At 51.9% G+C, this 26,218-nt stretch overlaps 2 protein-coding genes across 7 annotated transcripts in view; one reads left to right on the forward strand and one right to left on the reverse strand.

The window, feature by feature from the left end:
• Positions 1-17,348, forward strand: part of SAP30BP (SAP30 binding protein) — a 43,618-nt gene extending 26,270 nt beyond the window's left edge. For 2 of the 6 annotated variants that reach the window (XM_010387592.2, XM_030922481.1), the window contains 9 exons: positions 2,367-2,409; positions 8,826-8,914; positions 11,756-11,847; positions 12,591-12,651; positions 13,106-13,157; positions 14,058-14,116; positions 14,909-14,989; positions 15,306-15,390; positions 15,653-17,348. In XM_010387592.2, coding sequence (XP_010385894.1) covers positions 2,367-2,409; positions 8,826-8,914; positions 11,756-11,847; positions 12,591-12,651; positions 13,106-13,157; positions 14,058-14,116; positions 14,909-14,989; positions 15,306-15,390; positions 15,653-15,834 — 744 coding nt within the window. In that variant the 3' untranslated portion in view covers positions 15,835-17,348. The remainder of the gene's footprint in view (positions 1-2,366; positions 2,410-8,825; positions 8,915-11,755; positions 11,848-12,590; positions 12,652-13,105; positions 13,158-14,057; positions 14,117-14,908; positions 14,990-15,305; positions 15,391-15,652) is intronic. The other 4 variants (XM_010387594.2, XM_030922483.1, XM_010387593.2 and 1 more) reach the window with 3 other exon arrangements.
• Positions 17,349-25,054: 7,706 nt separating this feature from the next.
• On the reverse strand, positions 25,055-25,717 carry LOC104681300 (60S ribosomal protein L18). The gene has a single exon (XM_010387584.2). It carries the CDS (start codon positions 25,686-25,688, stop codon positions 25,122-25,124), a length of 567 nt encoding a protein of 188 aa, XP_010385886.1. The 5' UTR covers positions 25,689-25,717; the 3' UTR covers positions 25,055-25,121.
• Between the last annotated feature and the right edge of the window lie 501 nt (positions 25,718-26,218).

Consider the following 26,218-nt stretch of genomic DNA (forward strand, 5'->3'; position numbering starts at 1 on the left):
TCCATCGGTCATTACTTTGTTCAGAGGCACTGAGGGTGGGAGGGCCCGTGGAGCTGGATTCTGCTGCTGGGAAGTTGGGTGGGCCTTGTTTCTGGGCCTCAGGTTCAGTACTGAATGAGAGTCCTCTTGTTGCGAGCTGAAGGGGTGCTCTGGGCATGCCATGCCCTTTCTTTGTGCTAAGAGGTTAGAAAAGCAAAGACCAGACTAGTTGGCAAATTGAAACCCAACTATCCAGTTTATTTATTTCTTAGGCATAGAAGGGATAATTGAGGGGGGACTGAAGAGCCAAGCTAAAGGGAAAGACGAAAATAAAGGGATAAAATCCTTCCTGTGATTTTGCCCCATCATCTCTTTTTTTCCAGAGACGTGACTCAACAACCTCAGCTGAGCCTGGCAGCACACACACCCCACACACCTTTCCATCTCCAGGGTCACAAAAGCCACAAGAAGCCACGGGGAGGCTCCTGGCCTCTTACTTGACCTAAGGAGCCTCTGAAGTGGCAAGTGTGTTTCCCTTTGAAGAGCCGTTGCGTTTTGGTGACTAACTTCCTGTGGCTCTGGGTAGACACGGTAGACTCCCCGCGTGATGATTGGGCCTCTGCAGTTGAGTCCATGAGAAGGGGCGGGTGTGGTGTGGTGCAGAGCCTTGGGTAAGGGTGAGTGGGGGCTGGAGGGAGAGTTAATGAACGGTCAGTCCCTGTATGATCAGCCAGCTGGCATGTGGAGGAAGAGCTGATGTTTTCCCACAATCAGCACCCAGAAAGCTGTTCTCTAGAGGGAGAATGTAAGGACATTTTACAGTCCCATGTTTTGTTACTAACACTTGTGAACATTGGTTTCCTCAGAGTCACTGCTACAAAGGGATTGTTGTTTGTCCCTGAGAGACTGGCCGTCTCTAGAGAGCTGCTGATTTATGACTGCAACCTGAAGTTGGTGTGGCAGTCCTCCAGGCACGCCTCCCTGCCCACTCCCACCCTCCTCTTTGCCCACCTGATTGGCAGGGGGCAGTGGCTCAAAGAGATGGGTTGCTAAGCAGCCTGGCCTGGACGTAGTGCCCTGGCAGGTTGAATGAATAGCTGCAGTGTTCTGAGGAATGGGGAATTTGGCCTGTCCCAGCATCAGGAGGGACTTTTTGGGAAGGGGGCTAAGACTGAGTCTAGGCTCGGTGTGGGGAACTGGGTGGCCTTCCTGGCACCTTCCTTTCGGAGCCGTGGCGTGGTGTGCCATGTCTGTGGAAGTGGAGCCGGCAGAGCTCTGCACCTGTCCTCGAGGTCTTGTTGCAGGGTCTTCCTGTCTCATCTCCTCCCTTGCTCATCAGAGGGAGAGGACATGGGGTCCGACAGCTTTCTGTGAACTCTGCTTCTGCTGTTTTGATCATTAGCACGTATGGCCCTTGAGATTGTTGATCTAACTGGGTTTGAGGGGCTGGGTGTCAGCAACCCAGAAATGGGGGAAACGTGTGTTCTTGCCCTTTTACACTTGAGACAGTGGAGGCAAGGGAAGACTTGTGATGTAGGACTTGGACCGTGGCTTTCTCAACGTTGACTTTGGTTTAGATGAAACATTTACTATGGAACAGTGAAATCCAGAAAACGTCTCAGAAGCCTTTGCTATCAGGTTTCTGTAGGACTTGTGGACGTGGCTGTCATGGGATGCTGTTTGCATTAGGGATTGGAGGAAGCTTTTCTTTGGAGGGAGTATAAAGCCAGTGGAAAGGGAGCTGAGAGCCAGGGAGAGGCTGCCTTGATCCTCGGGCCTCTCTCGGATCCCCATTCTGCCGCTTATTCAAGGTTCGCTACACATTTGCTCAGGTTCTGTGAGCTGCCCCTTTATCCTCATGATGAAGCCTCCCTTTTTGAACTAAAAATAAGAGAAGTATCTTGGGAGCGGCTAGTCTGCATTTGCATCTCGGGAGTCTGCTATTAGAAAGCAGTCCCCTGTTGCTTCCTTGGTACCAGCAGTAGAGGCGGTGATGTCTGGGCTGGCCGGGGCCTTGAACTCTGCACTCCATTCAGGCAAGCTTCCTCGGACCCAGGGGAGAGCAACAGGCAGGGTATGCGTTGCCCAGGTGGCCGCAGCAGGCTTGCTGGCGTGTGCTCTCCTCAGTGATGGTGGGTTTGGTCACTGAAGAGGTTTGGAGGAGAGACCGGCGTGGGGCTCCAGAGCATCCGGCTGCTGCGATGCAGGAAGAAGAGGGTTCGGAGGCTTGGGGGTGCCAGAGGCCCCTGAAACATCAGCTTACCCTTAGTGTTCCTGGCAGTGCTTTTACTTTTTCTCCTTCCTTAAAAACCCTGAGTGGTCTCAGTGGAGAGTAGCTGGTTCAGGAGCCGCAGTCTTATCTTCTCGTGTTTGTTTCTCTTTTGCAGGATAATACAGAAGCAGAAAAGCGAGACCCCCAGGAACTCGTGGGTGAGTATTGGGGGATCCTGGGGGCACGTTTCTCAGCCTTGCCACTAGCAGCCTGGCTTCCGGCCATGCCAGGCCTTCCGCCCCACAGGGCTTCTGTCTGCTGTGAGCACCATGTCCCTTCGGCTCTCCCTCTCAGGGCCTTTGGCATTTCCTAGGATGCCTGGGTGAGACGCCCAGGGAACGGTTCTTTGAAAATCGTATTTGTGGTGTGTTTTATTGGGCTTGGGTCGGTTGCCTGCGCTGTCAAGAGGGAGTTCAGGGCCCCTCAGCTGGGAGCGTGTCTTGGTCTCTGCTTCCCCTAGTGCCCTAGGCTTGTCCTCTGTCTTCCCATCATCCCCCTCTCTGCTGGTATCCGAGCTGCTTAGGGAGTCAGCATGTGGCCTGTGCTGGCACTTTGCTCTGTCCCCAGGCAGGAACATGCCTCACAGGGTTCTTTGTGATTTGGGAGGAGCAGGGACACTATGTTTCTGGAAAACAGCACACATCATCCAAGTCCTGTGCTAGCCCCAGCCTTTTAATCCTTTTAGAAAGTCCCCCAGCTCCTTTCATGTGGCTCCCAAAACCCGACCCAGGGGAGTTCCCGACAGCTGAGTCAGAGCTCTTGGTGGAGTTGGCCCTCCCTCTCTGTGGCGGCCATTAACGGCTCTCAAACAGGCTCCTCCCTCCTGCCGTCTTGCCTCGGTGGCTCACTGGCTCCAGCCCTGGGGGTTCCGAGCCCAGGGACCACCTGGAAGCGCTGCCCCAGTAGTCAGTCCCTCCCACCCAGGCTTTCTCCCAGGAAGACCTTCTGCTGGGAGTTCTGCCACGGAGCCTGTTCTCCTTTTCCTGAACTAAAGGAGCTAGGAATCGTTGATTCTGTTTGTCTTTTAAAGAAGGATTGGGGCCGGGCGCGGTGGCTCCCGCCTGTAATCCCAGCACTTTGGGAGGCCGAGACGGGCGGATCACGAGGTCAGGAGATCGAGACCATCCTGGCCAACTCGGTGAAACCCCGTCTCTACTAAAAAAAACAAACAAAAACAAAAAACTAGCCGGGCGAGGCGGCGGGCGCCTGTAGTCCCAGCTACTCGGGAGGCTGAGGCAGGAGAATGGCGTGAACCTGGGAGGCAGAGTTTGCAGTGAGCCGAGATCCGGCCACTGCACTCCAGCCTGGGCAACAGAGCGAGACTCCGTCTCAAAAAAAGGATTGGGTGGGAACACAGTAACGCTGAGCAGCCCAGACCCTCAGCAGGAGGGCCTTAATCCCTGGCTTCTCTGGTGGAGTTTCAGTCTTTCAAATCCTATACAAACCAGGACTTTCCTAAAACCTAGAGTTTGTTCTTTAGAAAGTGGCACCGTAGGGATGCAACATTTGGCTTTGAGGGCAGAGGAAGCAGAGTTCACATCTGCTGGGAAGCTGATGGCCTGCCCTAAGGAGGCGATCCACCAGCAGGATGTGGACAGGAACCTCGGCCTCTTACCCCACCATCACCTGAGCCAACCGTGCATTTCACTGTGAGAAACTGCACGGCCAGGGATCAGAGAGCAGCCTGTCACATGCCAAGGCAGAGATGCCGTCGCTCTTGCTAGCAGTGCTGAGCAGGCAGTGGAATGTGTGTGGGCATCAGCCATCTCAGCCCCCAGTCGCTTCCAGAGCCAACTTGTCACTTTTCCTCCCTGTGCCATTTTTTGGAAATAGCTTTTTTGAGGTATAATTTACATAGAGCAAGACTTGCCAATTTTAGGTGTGCCATTTGATGAATGTTGACAGATGCCTATAGTGGTGTGAGCCCCACCATAATCGTGATGCAGAACGCGCCCATCACTTCAAAATGTTCCCTTATGCCCCGACCCTGTTACAGCTGATTCCCTCCCTCAACCTTGGGCAAGCCGTGATCTGCACTCTCCTCACTATAGCTTTACCTTTTTTTAGAATTTCCTGTAAATCAGGCCGGGCGCGGTGGCTCAAGCCTGTAATCCCAGCACTTTGGGAGGCCGAGACGGACGGGCGGATCACGAGGTCAGGAGATCGAGACCATCCTGGCTAACACGGTGAAACCCCGTCTCTACTAAAAAAATACAAAAAACTAGCCGGGCGACGTGGCGGGCGCCTGTAGTCCCAGCTACTCAGGAGGCTGAGGCAGGAGAATGGCGTGAACCTGGGAGGCGGAGCTTGCAGTGAGCTGAGATCCGGCCACTGCACTCCAGGCTGGGCAACAGAGCGAGACTCCGTCTCAAAAAAAAAAAAGAAAAGAATTTCCTGTAAATCAGGATCTCCCAGCCCTGGCCCTACTGACATTTTGGGCTGGATGATTCTTTGTGGTGGGGCTGTCCTGTGCTTTGTAGGGTGTTTAGCAGTGTCCTTGGTCTCTACCCACTCACTGCATGCCAGAGGCACTCTCCCTCCCCCAGATGTGACAGTGATCAATGTCCCTTTGGGGCAGAATCACGTGCCGTTGAGAAGCAGGGATAGAAAGGGAACTAGGGTTTTTGTCTGGCTTCTTTCACTCAGCACGGCGCTTGCGAGGCTCATCCATGTTGTTGGGCATGTCCAGAGTTCCTTTTTGTAGCCAAGTAATATTTCACTGTAGGGATACACCACAGTTTGTTTACTCATTCACCCGTGGAGGACAAAAATGGATCTTTAAACGGCATCGTTTTGATTACTCGCCATTCCTCATTAACGAGTAGCTAGTTTAGCTCCTCTTACTAAAGACGTAATTAATTGAAGGACAGTGGCTTCCGTTCATGATGTGGTGCCTGTCAGCCTGTCTGCCTAAGCTGCTTTTGTCTGCTCTGGTGTCAGGACTCAGGTTGCTCACCAGGTATGGGAAGCATGTCCATGCATGTAGACAGCCCCAGCTTTAAGAGAACAAGCAGGAGAGCAGAGAAGCCAAGCCACAGGCGTCTGCAGCACTGCAGCCCCTTGACAGAGCCGAGCATGCACACCCTCTCAGTGCCCTCCAGGGCCTCGCCGATGCCCACGGCTGAGCCTGGAGCAGTGGTGCTGGTGTGGCAGTGGGCGTGGTTCTCTGTGTCACTTAGGAGCTGGAGATACTCCACTGTCCCCTGGAGCCCCCCCCAGCTCACTCACTCCCTGCCGTCCCATGAGCCCATCCAACTAGCTACTCCTGCACAGATCCCTCCATGGCAGCTGTGGCTACTCTGGGTGTTTTCTGACTTGGGCACGCACCAGGGCAACTCACACTGACAGCTGGCTTCTCAAGTCCTAACTGCGGCTGCCTCTGAGAACACCCCCATCAGGCCCAGGCAGCAGCCACAGACCCAGCACTGCTTCCAAGAGACTGTGGACACATTGCTCTACGGATGTCCTGGGGACATGACTTGAGGCTCTGTCTGCTCACAAGAAATGTGGGGCTCGGCTGGTCTGGTTGCTGTGGCTCACACCTATCATCCCAGCACTTTGGGAGGCCAAGGCAGGCGGATCACGAGGTCAGGAGTTCGAGGCTAGCATGGTGAAACCCCATTTCTACTAAAAATACAAAAAAAAAAAATTTAGCCAGGCATGGTGGCACGTGCCTGTTGTCCCAGCTACTCAGGAGGCTGAGGCAAGAGAACTGCTTGAACCCAGCAGGCGGAGGTTGCAGTGAGCTGAGATCATGCCGTTGCACTCCAGTCTGGGCGACACAGTGAGACTCCATCTCAAAAAAATAAAGAAACAAATGTGGGGCTGGCATCTTCCACATGAGATTCATTCCAGGACTCAGGAAGGAGAGGGTCACTGAAGGCTGCTTCCACGCTTTGTGTTGTATACTTGTATCTAGTTTTCCTGAATGTGTCTCTTTATTTGACAGTAACTGCCTAGGAATTATCTTGTTTCAAGCCCCAGGCTCAGGAGGGGCTCCCCTCCTCTTATACTGTACACCATGTGAGCCCCAGAGTGTGGCTGGGTTGCTGTGGCAACAGGGTCACACCCTGTTTTTCCAAAAGGTTTTCCTGGCAAATGCCAAAGGGCACTCTTTGTCTCTGTCACATGCACACATACGCACTCTCCAGCCGAGGGAAGAAGTTAACCCTGCTTGTTTATGTACCCAGCGCCTGCCAAGGCTCTCCTTGCTTTTATTGCTGCTGCTTGTGAGATAGGACTAGTTCCCTGCAGCTGATTCCACTCTCCACCAGCTTCTGCAACCTCAGGCTTAGCACTTTCACGTATTCCAGGGCTGGGAGGAAGGAGGAAGTTGGAGGAGAGTTGAATTCCAGCCATATCTGAGTGTCAGCTTTGCTTGAGGAGTCAGGAGACCAAAGGAAGGTGCTGGGCAAAGAGAAGCACCTCGTCCCCGGCTCTTGGGCTGCACTGGCATCTGGGATCCACAGCAGGACCTCTGATGAATGTGTCAGCCAGTCTCTGTCCTCTTGCCCTCATCCAAAATGGCAGATTGGTGCTCTGTTCTTGGGGCGCTTCCAGTAAGAATCCACTGACAGCAGTGCAAATCAGCACATGAAGTCATGTTTTTAGGATGGCCCCAGGCTCGACCCCTGTCTCACAAGAGTGTATTTGCAGTGTGCATAGGCTTGTCCTGCAGCAGCTGGACTGGCAGAGTCTGGGAGCCTTGTCCCCAGCCCTCCTCAGCACTGTGTTCTTTACAGTAACTTGAAACTCCAGGCAGAGATCAAAGCACCTTATCTACTAAGCAAACATTAACCCAGCCCGGGGAGAGGAGAAGGGACTGGCCTTGCGAAGCCAGCCCGGGCAGCTCAGCAGTGGGTTAGCAGGCCTGCACACAGTAGGTGCCCAGTAAGTGCTTGCTGAGTGTTATTGGTGGTTTGTTCATTCTTTCTCTTTATCCTGCCCCACTCTGCCTGCCTGCTCTTTGCTTATTGTATGATCCTTTTCATGAGAGAGTGTTTTGAAGAGCAGACAGAATCTTAACAACAAATAGCACATTGTCCCAGCGAGCCAAAGCAAGACTGCAGTGCCCGGGTGGCCCAAGGCTGTGGGGTGGCCCGAGGCCACGGGGAAGGGGCTGGAGAGAACAAGGCCTGCCCGCAGTGGCAGATCTCTGAGGAAATTGTCCCCTGGGGGTTGTGGTTCTTCCCACCAGAACGGGCCTTTTGTTCTCAGGAATGAGGTGGGCTAAGAGAGAGTTGATTTGTTTATTTTTAAAAGATCCTCAGCTGATAACGGTAGTAAGTATCATTTATGCACAAGGCCATTTTGTTTACTTTGGGACCCAAAACTTAGGGAACCCTGAATTCTGTTTCTCCTGTAGCCTAGGCAGGTTAGCCATAGACGAGATGGGTGGCACCAAGCACCTCTGAGTTTCCAAAGTCTTGCAAGTGTTTTAGAGACATATCCAGTGGTGGCTGGAGCTGGTTTAGAGACATGCAGTGGTGGCTGCAGCTGGCTCACGTCGTGAGCCTATTGTGTACATCTCTTCCCAGCCTTGAGTTCAGTGACTTTACCTTGGTAGCTTGAAATTGGCCATGGCAGAAGAATTTACACCACAAGAAATGGCAAATGCCATAGATCATGGCGCCTCCCCTCTTCCCCATCCCCACACCCAGCTGGTGATTAAACGTTTACCAGCACACTGCTGACTCTTCCTTAAAAGTTAACCGTTGTGGGCCAGGCACAGTGGCTCATACCCATAATCCCAGCACTTTAGGAGGCCAAGGCAGGAAGATGGCTTGATCCAACAGTTCAAGACCAGCCTGGGTAACATAACGAGACCCTATCTTTACAAAAACTTAAGATTAGCCAGGCATGGTGTCGTGAACCTGTAGTCCTAGCTACTTGGGAAGCTGAGACGAGTTCGAGGTTGCAGTGAGCTATCATTGTACCACTACACTCTAGCCTGGGTTGCAGACTAAAACCCCTGTCTCTATTTCATTTTCTGTATTGTATTTTCCTTTTTGAGACAGAGCCTTACTCTGTCACCCAGACTGGAGTATAGTGGCGCAATCTTGGCTCACTGCAGCCACCACCTTCGGGTTCAAGCAGTTCTCATTCCCCAGCCTCGCAAGTAGCTGGGTTTACAGGCATGCATCACCCTGCAAGTTGATTTTGTATTTTTAGTAGAGACAGGGTTTCGCCATGTTGGCCAGGCTGGTCTGGAACACCTGACCTCAAATGATCTGCCCACCTCAGCTTCCCAAAATGTTGGGAGTATAGGTGTGAACCACCACACCCAGCTGACCCTATCTCTTTAAAAAAAAAAAAGGGAAAAGTTAATTACTATATACATTTATATCCTCTGTCTGAACTTTTCTTCTCCCAAGCTGGTACATGGCCCACCTCTTCTGGTCATTCACTCTCAACTGAGATGACACCTCACAGAGGCCACATCTGAACACTCAGTTGTACTGTTTTCATAGTGTTTATCCCTACCTGATAACATTTTATGTGTTTATGTTTTTTTGTCCATGTCTGTCCCTTGTTTGATCCCCACCTACAGAATTTTTCTTTCTTCCCTCAATAGCCTCTTTTTCTGAAAGAGTTCGGAACATGTCGCCTGATGAAATCAAGATCCCGCCAGAACCCCCTGGCAGATGTTCAAATCACTTACAAGTAAGCATGAGGTTTGGCTACTGAGGTCGGATAGATTAGATAGCCTGGGTTATGTGTTTGGTTCGGTCTTAACCTTAAGAGACCATGGCAGGGAAAGGGACTGAGGCTTCTATAAAAGAAACTGACAGGTGGGAAGGATCCTGCAGTCCCCTTTACCTCTTATTAGCCTCATCTCAGGAGTTGGCTCCTACACCCACCACCATGTACCCTGGTTCTGCTCCAGCAGGGCGGCCCTGGCTTGCCCTCAGTGAGGTCCTAAGCAGAGACAGAGAAAAGAACATAACCTTTTCTCTGCAGCCCTGCTGGGCCAATGGGAGCTTCTGAGAAAGAGCTTTGCTAAGAAACTGAGGAACCCTCAGAATGTAAAATAAATTACAGAAATGAAAAAATCACAAGCGTTTATATATATACATTTTTCTATGCTAATCTATTTCTAAAATGCTGATTCAGTGGCTTCTTGCTTGACAGAATGTGCAGCACTGACAGGAAGTTTTCAAATCCCAAGGAGTTGAAGCTTTTGTGCAGTTACACTCCCTGCGGGGACAGCTGGGGTTCAGCCCGTGGCTCTCCTTGTCCCTCTGTGGGTTCCCTTGTGATGAACAATAGAACAGGCACCCAAGGCTGCACAGTCATGGCTCCTGGTCCACCTGCTTCACCTTTGATCCTGGAGCTTCCACTGGGGGCCTCTGGCTGCAGAGCAAGCCTGTGACACCACCCTAACGGATGGATGACTAATGGGACCTGAGGCTAAGGAATGCAGCAAGCTGGGGGAGGGCCAGAGTCAGAACTGGGGGTGCAGGGCAGATTATCTTCCCTTCCCGGAAGTCTCCTCCCATTGCTGAGTCTTCTCCCCACCACCGCCCTCCAGAATCACGTCACCCTCCATGCCAGACAACCAGACAGCAAGCTCTAGCCTGTAAGGACAACTCCAGCAAACCCCCAGGCAGAGACAACTGGCGCACAGCCTGCAGTGCCGAATGTGCCTCCTCTTTAGACCCTCCTGATGGTGGAAACCATGGCATTTGAGCAAACATTTTAGTTCATCTGGGGTGGTAGAACTGATCTTACCACCCAGGAGACGCAGCCAAGTCATCTGTATGACATGGGTTCTCCTCAAGTTGCTGAGCCTTCTATATATGGCTCCCTCCATGACCCTGGAGGAGATAGCTTGGAGGACAGAGGTTCTTCAGTCTCGGCGATTATATCACAGACCTCCCTCTGCGGTTCAGCTCTTGCTCTGGCCAGTCTCGGTAGAAAGATTTGGCCTCTAATACGGGGAGTGGATCACCCCTCCTGACATGTCCTAAATGCTGTCACCTGGGCCCTCCAGGCCTGCCCGCCCGCTTTGCTGGCACAGTGCCTCAGGTGTTTCCCTTCTGGAGAATCTCAGTTTAAGCCCCACTGCAGGGGGAGGCTGCAGGTGGATCTTGCCCTGGACCAGTGCCCACCTTCCTGGCTGAGACTGCTCTTTCCAGAGGTGGCTCTGGTGTCTTGGCCCTCTTCATTGGCACTGGGCCATGCTGATGCCATCTACTTTGGGCATCATGTCCATGGGCTGGGGAGGACCCCCTTCCTGAGGACACCTGTGGCACTGGCCGCAGTAGGTCAGCCTGCATCCCCCCAGGTGGTTCTCCACTCTCCCACTGAAAGCCAGGCATGACCTGTGGGGAAATTTGGGTGAGAGAGAGGCAGTTAACCCTTGATGCCCGCGATAAGCCAGCGTGGACCAGCCACCTGTGCGCCTCCCCGTAAAAGACACATTCTAAAAAGTTTGCAAGACCGAATCCAAAAAACTATTCCTACCTCCCATCAAAAGGCCATAGCCCTTCTGAAGTCTCCTGTGGTTCACAGTTCTGCTGGGGACCTCATGTTAAAATTTGACCTCATGTTAAAATTTAAAACCAGGATTCGTTCCCTGCATATCAACACCAGTACCCTGCACCCTGCTTCGGATGATTCTGGAACTGATTAACCAGTTGGGGCTTTGTTCATTATTTTCTCCGTGGCTCCTCTGCTGTGATCTTTTCACTGCTCACTATACTGTCATCCAGAGAGCGTCAGGAAACCTCAGCAGTGAAAGCAGCCTGGTCTTGGTTTATCTTACTTGTGTGCAGTTCTGGGCAAAAGGTAGGGTGGAAAAAGAGAATAGGTTAATTTTTTGTTTTGTTTTGTGTTTTTGAGAGAGTCTCACTCTGTTACCAGGCTGGAGCGCAGTGGCATGATCTCAGCTCACTGCAACCTCCACCTCCCAGGTTCAAGCAATTCTCCTGCCTCAGCCTCCCAAGTAGCTGGGATTACAGGCGCGCCCCACCACACCCAGCTAATGTTGTTTGTGTTTACTTAGTAGAGACGGGGTTTCATGTTGGTCAGGATGGTCTCAATCTCTAGACCTTGTGATCCACCCACCTCAGCCTCCCAAAGTGCTGGGATTATAGGCATGAGCCACCACGCCTGGCTGAGAATAGGTTAAATTCTCCGCCTCCTGGGTTCACGCCATTCTCCCGCCTCAGCCTCCCAAGTAGCTGGGACTACAGGTGTCCGCCACCATGCCCAGCTAATTTTCTGTGTTTTTAGTAGAGATGGGGTTTCACTGTGTTAGCTAGGATGTTCTCAATCTCCTGACCTCGTGATCCACCCACCTTGGCCTCTCAAAGTGCTGGGATTATGGGCATGAGCCACCGCACCCGGCCAAGAATAGGTTAAATTTTAACATGAGGTCAAGTTGGACTTTGCGTGGCTCTGGAGCCTCACGTTCATGCTGCACACATAGCTGGTGACCAGGGGCTGGGATGGTGGAGGGGTGGGCTTCTGTCATACACCCCCTCTGCTCTTCTTCCATAGGACAAGATCCAGAAGCTTTATGAACGAAAAATAAAGGAGGGAATGGATATGAACTACATTATCCAAAGGAAGAAGGAATTTCGGAACCCCAGGTAAGTTTCCCTTGAGCCTGCAGAGTTTATTGAGTTATTAATGTTGGATTAAGGACGAAGACGTCCCCAAGGAGGTGGTGAGGAAAAGCCCTGAGCCCAAACCATCATCCAGACTTGTCATTACACTGAGTGCCTGCTGGACACAGCAGACTATGCTAACCCAGCCAGAGGCTTGCCATTTAAGATCCTGACAAAACACAAAGCAATCCATACCAAGACCCAGACGGGGATGAGGGAGACCTGGCTGAGTTCTCGTCCCTGCTCTGAGCCTAAAGCACATGACCTCTCAAGGCCCCTGTCCTCATGGAAGGAATTGGACTAGACAGTTACCATAGGTTCATCTTCCAACTCTAAAAAGCTGATTTTTGCATATAGGTGAGAGGTCTTAGGACCAGAGCTATGTCTGGTCTTATTCCATTTAATGCTCAAGCTAGTGACTTACGGGGGAAAGAGTAGGCCCTTTCCCTTGTGTGGGCCTGAGTGTGGTGAGCCCAACCCAGCCATACAGACTGAAGGTCAGTAGGACAAAACTCAGCCATCACCTTGACCCCATCTCCTCCCGGCCCTTAGTTAACAGGTCCATCTCCCTGGGAGGGTGTAGGGCCATCAGGAAGCTTGCTTAGAGCAGCTGAGCTGGATTTAAAGGTTTTGAAGGTTTTGTGTCAGCCCCAGGAGCTGGATGGTTCAGGTCCTAGGCAGGGACGTGGACTTGTGCCTGCTCAATGCCTGTGCTGTTTTTTCAGCATCTACGAGAAGCTGATCCAGTTCTGTGCCATTGACGAGCTTGGCACCAACTACCCAAAGGTGCGTCTGGCACACGGGGCTGGAGGGTGATGGGGACACCCGGGGTCCTGTGCTTGTTCCATGGGATTTGACCTGCAGCCACAGAAGGGTCCATGTAGTGGCACCGCTAGTTTGAAAGCACAGTCCCCATGTCTTGTGTTTGAGTCCCTATTGTTCTGAAATAGTCCAATAAAGAGATTCCAGTGGCCGACCTGGTGTCTGGCCCCTGACTGGTGGGGACATGTGTGGACCTGCTGCTCCTGGGGGTCACTGGATGGGGGCTTCATGCTCCCGTGTTCTTCAGCACTTGCCAGCTACCCCTTGGCTAGAGACCAGGGATGACAGCCAAGCCCCAGGTAAGGGGACCCCAGACCAGGAAGTTCTGTGGAAAGACTCAGGCAAGGAACTTGGGTTTCTGAGTCATTTGTCATCTGATGGTTCCTACTAACTGCAACTGTCGCCTTTTCCTTTGCAGGATATGTTTGATCCCCATGGCTGGTCTGAGGACTCCTACTATGAGGCATTAGGTAGCGTTTCATCCCTCCTCCCATATACCTCATCTGCCCACCCAACTGTCCCTTTATCCAGTCTGTTGGTTATCCAGGCAACACATACTTCAGGGTCTCCTCTACGTCAGGCCGTGTTCAAGGGGCTGGGTACAGGCCTGAATGAGACAGACCCATCCCTGCCTTAAGAGGCTTATGCCACAGCAAAGAAGACAATGTCACGCCAGTAATGCCAGCATCGATGAAGTGTTGGTGATGACAGAGCTGCTGAGTACAGGGGAGCTTTGGCAAGCATGGTCATCTAATCTGGCCAAAGGGATGGGAAGGTCTCACTGACAAAACTGTGTTCAAGCTGAGGTTTGAAGAGGCAGAGGGGCCAGGCAAGGTGTAGGCAGAGTGTTCTGAGGCCAATGAGAGGATGGCTTATTCTTAAGGCACCAGTTTGGGAGAACTGGGAGGAATGTCAGAGGGCCCAAACCCCTGGACTGTAGGTCTTTAGCCCGCAGCCCATGGCCCAGATCTTGGCCTATAGAGGTGCTTTGTTTGGCCTTCATGAATTTTGTTGTCTTTTAATTTGAATTCATTGCCAACATTTTACATAATAATCTCTGATTCCAGCTTCTCTCAGTCAGTAGGAAGGTAGTCCCCACTGGGCCTGTATTTCCATGTGCGGCAGTTCACAGGAGCTCAGGAGTAGCTGACCCTTCCAGACACAGACACGGGGCATGCAGCCCTCCAGTCTGGAGCTGAAGGCCCCTGCCCTATGCCAAGCAAGGGCTGGCTTCATTTTGCCTAGCACAAAGAACACGGCGCCCATGAAGACCTTTAGCCCACTGAAAAGAACGCAGGGATCAGAGTCGGCTCCCTCAGCCCAGAGCTGCTCGGGGACCGCCTTTGTGACAGCTTCTCTTGTCTTCATAGCCAAGGCCCAGAAGGTTGAGATGGACAAATTGGAAAAGGCCAAAAAGGAGCGAACGAAAGTAAGTGATGGCAGACCTCCTAGATGAAAAAGGCAGATGTGGAATGCATGGGTCCTGCTGGCTGCGCCCAGAGGTTGTCCAGGCTGCCCCCCGCCCTGGCCCCATGTCATCGCCTGGCAATGCTCTGAGCCCCTCAGCAGGGCCTGTGCACTGAGCGGGCCTGCTGGGTTCACGGCGCTCGCCTGCCGCCTTGCCCTTGGAGTCTTGCTTGCTGCGTTGTGCCCCCCTCCTCCCCCCAATTGCAGAACCTTTGGGGGCTTTGTCTATTTCGGGTCATGGGTGCCCTCTGTGGCCTGAAGGGAGGGAAGTAACTCCCTAAGAGAGTGCCGGGCCCAGCTTCCTCTGCTCAGTGAGTTTCTTGGCCTCCAGAGCTGCCCTCGGTGGCCCGCCTGGGTGCTACCTATTAGGTCCCATGTTAGGGCCCTGAGTGCCACTTGTTCCCCAGCAGTGTGGTCTGGGTTCTTCAGGGAGCATCAGTTTGGCTGTGAGACCAAAGTGTTATCTCTGGGCCATGTTCCCTTTGTGACCAGTCTCGGAGCCAGGCATCAGGACACCAGCTCCTCCCACGTCTGGCTTGGCCTGACCATCCTCAAGCAGCTGCGGCCTCCAGACTGCTTCCCTCACCCCAGGCAGAGGGGCTGTGGGGCCTGGGCATGCTGGTGGCCCTCTGGAGTCATTGGCTGCTGGGCCAGGAACGTGGGAGCTGGTGCAAGGGGATAATCGGGGTTTCTCATTCTTAACCCTTGATTGAATCTCCCTTCTCTCTCTTTCCCCCTCCCTTCCAAACCCCAGGCTTGTTGCAGGGACGTGTCTGCAGCGCCTGGGGACCGGAGCTGTCCTTCCCCTGTGCGGGCGGGCGCCGCCTCCTCCTGGGTGTGAGGAGGAGGGGCCTGGCCAAACGGTTCTGGGCATGTGAGGTGGGGCGGTGGGCCGGGGGTGCCGGGCATGTGCAGAGACCTGGTGATGCCGGGAGGGATCCAGTGCTGTTTGGAAAGTTCTTTTACGAGCGAAAAGCCCCTTTGGGTTCTTCTTAGACACCTCGCCCTCCCCCAGATGGTCAGAGCAAAGTTCATTTCCAATGCCTTTTTTGTGTAGTGCCAAGCTCCTGTCCCCCAGGAGCTGACGGATGGCAAAAGGCTGTGGACACCCAGCTTTGCCCAGCCTTACTCTCCTCCCTCTCCCTCTCCAGATTGAGTTTGTGACGGGCACCAAGAAAGGCACCACGACCAACGCCACGGCCACCACCACTACCACCGCCAGCACAGCTGTTGCAGGTAGATTGCAGAGCTGCCCTGCCTCCTGCCACACACATGGAGCCAGGGTCTCCCTGGCTAGTTTGGGTGACAGACAACACATGGATCTAGGCCTAGGCTCAGCCTTGCTCTTTTCTAAGCAAGGACTTTGAGAACCAGCTTTGGAGTCTGGGGTGGGCCCCTTCGGTTTCTGCTCCCTAGGCCCCTGCTGGCCTGCAGGGGGAAGGGAAAGAGGGCACTGCTCATTAGTGGATCATGATCCTGACTTCTGCTTTATCTCCAGATGCTCAGAAGAGAAAGAGCAAGTGGGACTCGGCTATCCCAGTGACGACGATAGCGCAGCCCACCATCCTCACCACCACAGCCACCCTGCCAGCTGTCGTCACGGTCACCACCAGCGCCAGCGGCTCCAAGACCACCGTCATCTCTGCTGTGGGCACCATTGTGAAGAAGGCCAAGCAGTGACCTGAGGGGCCACCCTAGGACTCGAAAGAACTGTGCAGCCCAGTGACCACCGCCCAGTGGGAGGCGCCACTTTGTATATTTCAGGATTGGGACCTGCTCCCCTGATGGCACCTGAGAGGAGCTCCTATGTGGCACTCCAGACGGAAGGACAGGCAGCACGGGAGCCAGGTGCTGTGGACAGGGTCTGTCTGCGCCCCTCCTGGGGTCTGCCGCCCATTAAAAGTGCCGTTTTCTTAACCTCTTGGCATCTCAGATGCACTGGCCTCTCCTGCATTCTCTGCATTTGCAGGCAAATGCTTCAGCTCACATGTCCCCCCATCTTGGTTTGGGACTACTGCCTCAGGGCTGACGATAGGGTGATGCAGGCCTGGGACGCTGTTCAGAGGGGTGGCCCAGGAAGTCACCGTTGTTACCCGTGTACGCCTCTGGACATGGACAGGCGGGAGCCCCCAAGCTCCATGTTCGCTCCATGTGCCGCCTTGATCCCAAAACCTAGCCAGTTCTTGGGTGATGGTGGAGCTGTGCTCCCTGGGGTGCACTTGAGCACTCCCCAGTCCAGATCACTTCTTGGACACACCCAGGCTTTTGAAGTCAAGCCAGTTGCAGAAGGGCTGGGGTGAGAGCCCGACCTGTGCAGGGAGTGGGGAGGCGTCAGCGCCTGGCCAGGGCTGCCCCAGTCCCTCGGTGCCCGGTGAGCACAGCCAGCCAGGAGCTGAGCAGCGGGGGAGATGAATCACCTCCTGCCCTGGCCAGGCGGCAGCTCATTGTTTACGGGCAAGCCCTGCTCCTGGGAGGGCTCCTGCCACCCCACCCTTCCTGTGTGTGTTATCTCTGCCCCACAGCAGCCCCTGGGCAGCGCCAGTGGCCACTGGGCTCCCCGCCGGGGCTGAAACGGGTTTCCCAGACCGGAGTCCAGAGGAGACTGTTTTCCCTTCGTGATCTTTGGCGACTCCACTGGAGCGGAAGAGCTGTGTGTCAAAAGAAGGAAGCCGGGCTGTGAAGGGCCTTGTTGCTTTCAGTCGGTGAGCAGAGGTTTAGAAAGGTGGTTCTGAAATGGCACCTGGTACTCTTGTGGGACCTGAGGAATATAAGGAACTCTGTGCGTGAGGTTTCAAAAATAAAAATTGAGTCCACTCCCCCCATACACACACTCGGCCACTTCAGCAGGTCGGTTCTCAGCCCTTCCTTGATGGGGCTTGGAAGCTCTGGGGAGCAGAGCCGCTCCCCACTCATGCCCCAGAGGGGCTCTGAAAAGGCTTCCTGTGGCCTCCGACAGGGGCCCCTCATTAGCCAAGGACGCTGTGGGTGTTTCGTGGGAGGCAGCGTGGCGCTGCGGAAAGGGCAGTAGACGTGGAGCCGGCACCTCTGGCCAGTTTCCGTTTAAAACCAGTTGAGTGGTCTCCAACCCTTACCTCTGTAAGCCTGTTTCTTGTCTGAAATCACGGTAATAAAGTGTCGTAAGTTGGTTGGGAGGAACCAGAGGTGACTTATGCAAAAGCTTTATAAACTGTAAAGTTCCTGCCAGTGTTTGTTTTTGGCTAAATCCAATTTTTTTTTTGTTGTAGACCGAGGAGAGAAGCAAACTGGCCTGTCCCCCGTCTCATGCTCTGTCAGGGAGGATGGGGTTTGGCAGGTCTTTCCCCTACCCGCTTTCCTCTGGGCAGCCCCAGCCCTGCCATTTATCTGTTCAGTTAAAGCAGTAATGACTGTCTCTTGCGGGGCCCCAGAGGTGGGGGGCCTGGAGAGGGAACACAGGCCTAGAGTTGGGCAGCTGCAGGCCAAAACTGCTGCCCCACTTGGCCTCGTGAGTTGGGTCAAGGTTTGTAATCCTTCTGGACTTTCATTTCCTCTTCTCTGAAATGGTGCTTGCCCACCTTAGTCCCATCAAGGATGGCCCAGAGGTGTGTGAACAGTTCCTGCTGTGGGTGGATGGCCCAGGCACTGGGGGCCAAAGTTGTTTCTGACCAGTGTGTGTCTGCTCACCAGAGAACAGTGTCCAAACTGAACTCTGTCCACGGCTCCTACTGTCCCCCACTCACACACCGGCTGCCTCTCCCTAGGGCTCTGATCTTGGGTGGGCCTCGGGAGGGCGTCGGGATTCATTTAGCTCCGCACCTTGCACATGTAGTACCACAAGATGTGTCTCAGCTTTTTATAATCCCCTCCTGACTGCTGCACAGCGGGATGCTCCATTCTCAACGCTTGCAGCACCCCCTTGCTTTTAGGATCACACTTCACTGCCTTGTAACCTCTGCCCACAAATGGGGATGAGATAGCTCATGTCTCCTAGTTCTTGTAAGCAGGAACAAAGCAGGTGTAAATAACACTGTGCCCCAGTGCCTGGCATGAGATAAGGACACAGGTGATTCAGGGGATGGAGGAATGAAAGGAGAGGTGAGTTTGCTTATCTTCTGAAGGGGTGCTCTCTGCTCCTATGGTCACTGAAATGAAAGTTTCCAGCTCCCAAACCTGTGCTCGCAGCATCACTCAAGCCGCCTAGGGCTGGATTCTGAACGGCTGTTGTCACTTGGCACTGCATTGACAATTACTGAGGTTCGGTGTGTTTTTAATTTTGTATCTATTTGGAAATCTCTGTAATAAAGGATTTTTTAAGGGCTGTTGAGCCTGGCGTGGTGGCTCACGCCTGGAATCCCAACACTGGGAGGCTGAGGTGGGTGGATCACCTGAGGTCAGGAGTTCGAGACCAGCCTGGCCAAGATGGCGAAACCCCATCTCTACTAAAAATACAAAAATTAGGCCGGGTGTGGTGGCTCACGCCTGTAATCACAGCATTTGGGAGGCCGAAACGGGCAGCTCACGAGGTGGGGAGATCAAGACCATCCTGGCTAACGTGGTGAAACCTTGTCTCTGCTAAAAATACAAAAAAAAAAAAGTAGCCGGGCATGGTGGTGGGCGCCTGTAGTCCCAGCTACTCAGGAGGCTGAGGCAGGAGAATGGTGTGAACCCAGGAGGCAGAGCTTGCAGTGAGCCATCTCGCCACTGCACTCCAGCCTGGGCGACAGAGCGAGACTCTGTCTCAAAAAAAAAAAGAAAATACAAAAATTAGCCGGGCGTGGTGGCAGGCGCCTGTAATCCCAGCTACTCGGGAGGCTGAGGCAGGAGAGTCACTGAGGCAGAGGTTGCAGTGAGCCTAGGTGGCGCCATTGCACTCCAACCTGGGCGACGAGCGAAACTCCCTCTGGGGCTGAGGGGGTTGGAGGGCTATTAAACCAGGCAAAAAAGAACAAGGGGCCAGGTGCAGGTGGTTCACGTCTGTAATCCCAGCACTTTGGGAGGCCAAGGTGGATGGATCACATGAGGTTGGGAGTTCAAGACCAGCCTGACCAACATAGTGAAACCCCATCTCTACTAAATAATTTTAAAAAGACTACCTGGGCGTGGTGGTGCATGCCTGTAATCCCAGCTGGTTGGGAGGCTGAGGCAGGAGAATAGCTTGAACCCGGGAGGCAGAGGTTGCATTGAGCTGAGATTGTGCCATTGCTCTTCAACCTGGGCAACAAGAGCAAAAACTCCCTCCCAAAAAAAACAAAAGGGCCGGTGCAGTGGCTCACGCCTTTTAATTCCAGCACTTTGGGAGGCCAAGGCAGGCGGATCACGAGGTCCGGAATTCAAGACCAACCTGGCCAACATGGTGAAACCCCATCTCTACTAAAAATAAAAAAATTAATTGGGCATGATAGCAGGCGCTTATAATCCCAGCTACTCAGGAGGCTGAGGCAGGAGAATTGCTTGAACCTGGGTGGCAGAGGTTGCAGTGAGCTGAGATGCGGCCACTGCACTCCAGCCTGGGCGACAGAGCTAGACTCTGTCTCAGAAAAAAAAAAAAAAAAGAAAAAAAGAAGGGAGGAAATACTATACAAAATAAAAAATAATTGGCTGGGCGTGGTGGCTCATGCCTGTAATCCCAACACTTTGGGAGGAGGCAGGCAGATCACTTGAGGCCAGGAGTTCTAGACCAGTCTGGCCAACGTGGTGAAACCCCATCTCTACTAAAAATACAAAAATCAGCCAGTCATGGTGGTGCACACCTGTAGTCCCAGCTAGTTGGGAGGCTGAGGCAAGAGAATCACTTCAACCTGGGAGGCAGAGGTTGCGGTGAGCCAAGATCATGCCACTACACTCCACTCCTACAACAGAGCGAGACTTTATCTAAAATAATAATAATTGCCAAGCGTGAGGGCATGCACCTGTAGTTCCAACTACTCAGGTGGCTGAGATGGGAGTATCCTTTGAACCCAGGAGTTGGAGGCTGCTGTGAGCCAAGATTTCACCACTGTACTCCAGCCTGGGCAACAGCTCCTATCTGTCCATTGCAAGGAGCTAGGACCTCCTGCTTTGTGTATGGTGAGTAAAAAAAAAAGACCTGAAAGCAGTGACACCCTGGTAGCATCCAGCACATAGTACTCCCATCGTGGTCTCTCATACCATTCTCTGCTGAAAGGAACCACACGGGCCCCCTTGGAGAAACAGCAGATCCTGAAATCTAAGTAGGACTGGGACGGTTCTGGAAAGCAGGGAAGACACGGAAGTCAGATGGGAAGGTCAAAGAAGCTAGGGTGAAGGGATCTCCTACTGGCCAAATTTGGTTGCATTTGAACATGAAGGAAGAATGATTACAATGAGTTGTGTGTTCTTTGGGGTTTTTTTTGAGACAGCATCTCACTCTGTTGTCCAGGCTGGAGTGCAGTGGCACGATCCCAGTTCACTGCAACCTCTGCCTCCCGGGTTCAAGCGATTCTCCTGCTTCAGCCTCCCAAGTAGCTGGGATTACAGGTGCCCACCACCACGCCCAGCTAACTTTTGTATTTTTAGTAGAAACGGGGTTTCACCATGTTGGCCAGGCTGGTCTCAAACTCCTGACCTCAGGTGATCCACCCTGCTCGGCTTCCCAAAGTGCTGGGATTACAGGCATGAGCCACTGGCCTGGCCTACAATGAATTATAAACTATTGAGCAAATAAAAATCCTTTCATTCATAGTGATAATTTGGGGAAAAAATGTATTTGCCACCATTAGACTTGAATATATCTACTCCTTATTCTGAAATTGATAATTAGCTGAGAAGAATTAACCATTGTGCACCGTAGATTGGATTTTGAAGTGGTGCAACTACTGTGGAAGCAGGATGGCAGTTCTTCAAAACTTTCTTTTTTTTTTAAGACAGTCTCACTCTGTTGACCAGGCTGGAGTGCAGTGGTGCCATCTTGGCTCACTGCAACCTACTCCTAGGCTCAAGCAATCCTCCTGCCTCATCCCCCAAAGTATCTGGGACTATATCCATTGTAGTAGACTATATCAATGTCCATTGACAGATGAGTGGATAAACAAATAATGATATATACATACAATATACATAACTCGCATATGTAAATATTCAGCCTTAAAAAGGAAGGAAATCGTCACATTCAACACATGCATGAACCTCAAGGACATTATGGTAAGTGCAATAAACCAGTCACAATAAGAAATACTGTATAATTCCATTTATATGAGACATCCAGAGTAGACAAATTCATAGAGACAGGAAGTAGAATGGTGGTTGCTGGGAACTGGGGATGCAGAAGGGTGAAATGGAGAGTTGCTTAATGGGTACAAGATTTTAGTTTTGCAAAATGAAAAGTTCTGGCGATCTGTTACCCAACAGTACATATATTGAACTGTACACTTAAAAAATGGTAAAAATGGTGAACTTTAACGTGTTTTTATCTTTTTTTTTTCTTTATTTTGAGACGGAGTCTTGCTCTGTCACCCAGGCTGGAGTGCGGCGGTGTGATCTCCGCTTACTGCAAGCTGCGCTTCCCAGGTTCTCGCCATTCTCCTGCCTCAGCCTCCCGAGTAACTGGGACTACAGGCACCCGCCACCATGCCCGGATGATTTTTTAAATATTTTTTTGTATGGCGGGTGCCTGTAGTCCCTGTTACTCAGGAGGCTGAGGCAGGAGAATGGCGTGAACCTGGGAGGCGGAGCTTGCAGTGAGCTGAGATCCGGCCACTGCACCCCAGACTGGGAGACAGAGCGAGACTCCGTCTCAAAAAAAAATATATTTTTTTTGTAGAGACAGGGTTTCACCATGTTAGCCAGGATGGTCTCTATCTCCTAACCTTGTGATCCGCCTGCCTCAGCCTCCCAAAGTGCTGGGATTATAGGCAGGAGCCACCATGCCCAGCCTATCTTTTTTAAAAAAAATGTTTTGGGTTGCTTTGCAATAGTGATTTTTTTTTTTTTTTTTTTTTTTGAGACCGAGTCTCGCTGTCACCCAGGCTGGAGTGCAGTGGCCAGATCTCAGCTCACTCTGCAAGCTCCGCCTCCCGGGTTTACGCCATTCTCCTGCCTCAGCCTCCCGAGTAGCTGGGACTACAGGCACCAGCCACCTTTCCCGGCTAGCTTTTTGTATTTTTTAGTAGAGACGGGGTTTCACCGTGTTAGCCAGGATGGTCTCGAACTCCTGACCTTGTGATCCACCGGTCTCGGCCTCCCAAAGTGCTGGGATTACAGGCTTGAGCCACCGCACCCGGCCTGCAATAGTGATTTTTTAAAGTTTCTGTAACTCAAAACTTTATTTAAAAAAGCATTTACCCTGCATTTTTAGGGGAACATAGTTCATTCCCAGTTGATTAAGGGAACCTCTATTTATTTTTTTTTTAATCCGACACTTATTAAATGTAGAAAGGGGCTGGGTACAATGGCTCATACCTGTAATCCCAGCACTTTGGGAGGATGAGGTGGGAAGATCACCTGACGTCAGGAGTTCAAGACCAGCCTGGCCAAATGTCAAAACCCCAAGTCTACTAAAAAAAAAAAAAAAAGGCGGGGCGCAGTGGCTCACTCCTGTAATCCCAGCACTTTGGGAGGCCAAGGTGGGCGGTTCACGAGGTCAGGAGATCAAGACCATCCTGGCTAACATGGTGAAACCCCATCTCTACTAAAAATACAAACAATCAGCCAGGTATGGAGGCGGGGGCCTGTAGTCCCAGCTACTCGGGAGACTGAGGCAGGACGATAGCATGCACCCGGGAGGCGGAGCTTGCAGTGAGCCAAGATCACACCACTGCACTCCAGCCTGGGCGCCAGAGTGAGACTCCATCTCAAAAAAAAAAAAAAAAAATTATCCAGGTGTGGTGGCGTGCACCTGTACTTGGGGGGCTGAGGCAGAACAATCACTTGAACCCAAGAGGTGGAGTTTGCAATGAGCCGAGATCACGCCACTGCACTCCAGCCTGGGCGACAGAGTGAGACTGTCTCAAAAAAAAAAAGAAAAAAATTAAAAGTTAAAAAAATAGGGCCGGGCGCAGTGGCTCATGCCTGTAATCCAAGCACTTTCGGAGGTCAAGGTGGGTGGATCACGAGGTCAGGAGATCGAGACCATCCTGGCTAACGGTGAAACCCCATCTCTACTAGAAATACAAAAAAATTAACTGGGAGTGGTGGCGGGCACCTGTAGTCCCAGTTATTCGGGAAACTGAGGCAGAAGAATGGCGTGAACCCAGGAGGTGGAGCTTGCAGTGAGCGGAGATCGTGCCACTGCACTCCAGCCTGGGTGACAGAGCGAGACTCCATCTCAAAAAAATAAAATAAATAAGAATGTAGAAAAGAAGGTAGAAACAGAAAATTGCAATTTTTCAGCCCCCAAAATAATACAGGTGCCCTTAGACTTATGATAGGGTTATGTCCAGATAAACCCATTGTAAGTGAAAAATGTAAGTGGAAGATGCATTTAATACCCTGATAAATCCATAGTAAAGTAAAAAAAAATCTTAAGTCAAATCATTGTAAGTCCAAATGCTCAACTTATGATAAGGTTACATCCCAATAAACCCCATCTTAAAAAATTCTAAATCAAATCATCTAGGTTGGGGACAGTCTAATTGATTCAAGCCAGGGTCACCAATGAGTGCTAAAACGATTCAGTGAAAGCTTGTTGGGAGATGGACAGGGAGACAAAGGATCATCCTCCTCTAGATCACCTTTTTTTTTCTTTTTATTTAATTTTATTATTATTATTATTATTATTATTATTATTATTATTATTATTATTATTTTGAGACAGAGTCTTGCTCTGTTGCCCAGGCTGGAGTGCAGTAGTGCAATCTCAGCTCACTGCAACCTCCGCCTCCTGGGTTGAAGCAATTCTCCTGCCTCAGCTTCCCAAGTAGCTGGGATTACAGGTACATGCCACCACACCCAGGTCCTTTTTTTTTTTTTTTTTTTTGAGATAGAGCCTTTGTTGCCCAGGCTGGAGTGCAGTGGTGGGATCTCTGCTCACCACAGTCTCTGCCTTCCGGGTTCAAGCAGTTCTCCTGCCTCAGCCTCCTGGGTAGCTGGGACTACAGGCACCTGCCACCCTGCCCAGTTAATTTTTGTATTTTTAGTAGAGATGGGGTTTCACTATGTTGGCCAGGCTGGTTTCTAACTCCTGACCTCATGATCTGCCTGCCTCGGCCTCCGAAAGTGCTGGGATTACAGGCATGAGCCACAACGCCCAGACTTTTTTTTTTTTTTAGTAGAGACGAGGTTTCTCCATGTTGACCAGGATGGTCTTGAACTCCTGGCTTCAAGTGATCCACCTGCCTTGGCCTCCCAAAGTGCTGGGATTACAGACGTGAGCCACTGTGCCCGGCTTATTGTTTAATTTTAATTTTTTTTCTTTTAGACAAGATGTCACTCTGTCTCCCAGGCTAGAGTGTCGTGGCTTGATAGCTTGCTGCAACCTCGAACTCCTGGGCTCAAGGGGTCCTCTTGCCTTACCTCACAGGTGCATGGCACCACACCCAGCCAATTTTATTTTTATTTTTTGCAGAGCCGGGGCCTCCCTGTGCTGCCCAGGCTAGCTTTGAACTGCTGTCCTCAAGCGATCCTCTAGCCTCAGCTTTCCAAAGTGCTGGGATTACATGTAGCTTACTTTTTTTTTTTTTTTTTTTTTTTTTTTTTGAGACGGAGTCTTGCTCTGTTGCCCAGGCTGGAGTGCAGTGGCGCAATCTGGGCTCACTGCAAGCTCCACTACCGGGTTTCATGTCATTCTCCTGCCTCAGCCTCCCGAGTAGCTGGGACTACAGACGCCCGCCACCACGCCTGGCTAATTTTTTGTATTTTTAGTAGAGACGGGGTTTCACCGTGTTAGCCAGGATGGTCTTGATCTCCTGACCTCGTGATCCGCCCACCTTGGCCTCCCAAAGTGCTGTGATTACCGGTAGATTACTTCTTTTTTTTTTTTTTTTTTTTTTTTTCCGCATTCAAAATCTTTTTAATAAGAGGGTAGGGATCCAAGGTTAGTTTTTGTAGCCTCGGCTGGCCCGTCGGCCTCTGGCACGCTCGAACTTCCGGCCCTTGGAGCGGACGTAGGGTTTGGTGTGGCTGTGCGGGGTTCCTGGGGCCTTGCCGAAATGCCGGTACACCTCTCGGCCCTTGCGAGGACCGGAGAGCAGGACAGTGCCGCAGCCCTTGGGGGAGTCCAGGGCCAGCTGGTCGAAAGTGAGGATCTTGCCTCCTGCCCTGAGGATGCGGCTGCGGGCCCGGCTGGTTATGCGCAGTGCACATACCTTTAGTTTAGGCACCTCCTGAACCCGCACGTCGTCCGTTATGGTCCCCACAACCACGGCCGTTTTGTTTTCCCGGCCAGGAAGCTTCATCTTCCGGATCATCCGGGAAAGGGACAGAGGTGGCCGGTTGGTGCGACTCATAAACAACCTCTTCAGCACAACCTGGTTGAATGTGGAATTGGTTCTTCTGGCCAGAAACCTATACAACTTGACCAACAGCCTCAGGTAGATATCCTGGCTCTTGGGCTCCTTGCGCCGAACCTTTCGGTCCTTGTTGTGGCGAATGTCAACTCCCATGATGGCGCCTCCTGCTCTGCCAGGTCCGGAAAGCGGTAGATTACTTCTTAATCACAAAGTAAAAATTGGTGTTTTTACATTGGGAGAGATGGCAGTCACTTCCTTAACCAAGTGATTGGCTTAAACCTCACTACTAGGCACCTGATATCAATTGCCACCTACAAACCACACAGCACCACCTGTGACCATCCTTGCCAAAAATATTTAACTTAATTCTAATCTGACCTTTAGCCCTATCCTTCAGTTTACAAGGGGCTGAAAGAAAGGCCCAGCGACACCATGAGGAAGCGTTGCAGAAGGAAGCCTCCCATGAGGAACACAAGTCCAGAAAGGGGAGCGTTCTGCAGGACAGCTGGCCCGGCTCCTTAAAAGGCCAATGTGGGGGCCGGGCACAGTGGCTCATGCTTTTAATCCCAACACTTTGGGAGGCCGAGGTGGGTGGATCACTTGAGGCCAGGAGTTTGAGACCCGCCTGGCCAATATGGTGAAACCCCGTCTCTACCAAAAAGAAAATACAAAAATTAGCCAGG

This window comes from Rhinopithecus roxellana, chromosome 19 (genome assembly GCF_007565055.1).
Source record: "Rhinopithecus roxellana isolate Shanxi Qingling chromosome 19, ASM756505v1, whole genome shotgun sequence".
Taxonomy (NCBI): Eukaryota; Metazoa; Chordata; class Mammalia; order Primates; family Cercopithecidae; genus Rhinopithecus; species Rhinopithecus roxellana.

What these genes read in the sequence shown, in the direction of transcription:
- LOC104681300 (XM_010387584.2), bottom strand. Translation starts at nt 25,688, where the DNA reads ATGGGAGTTGACATTCGCCACAACAAGGACCGAAAGGTTCGGCGCAAG.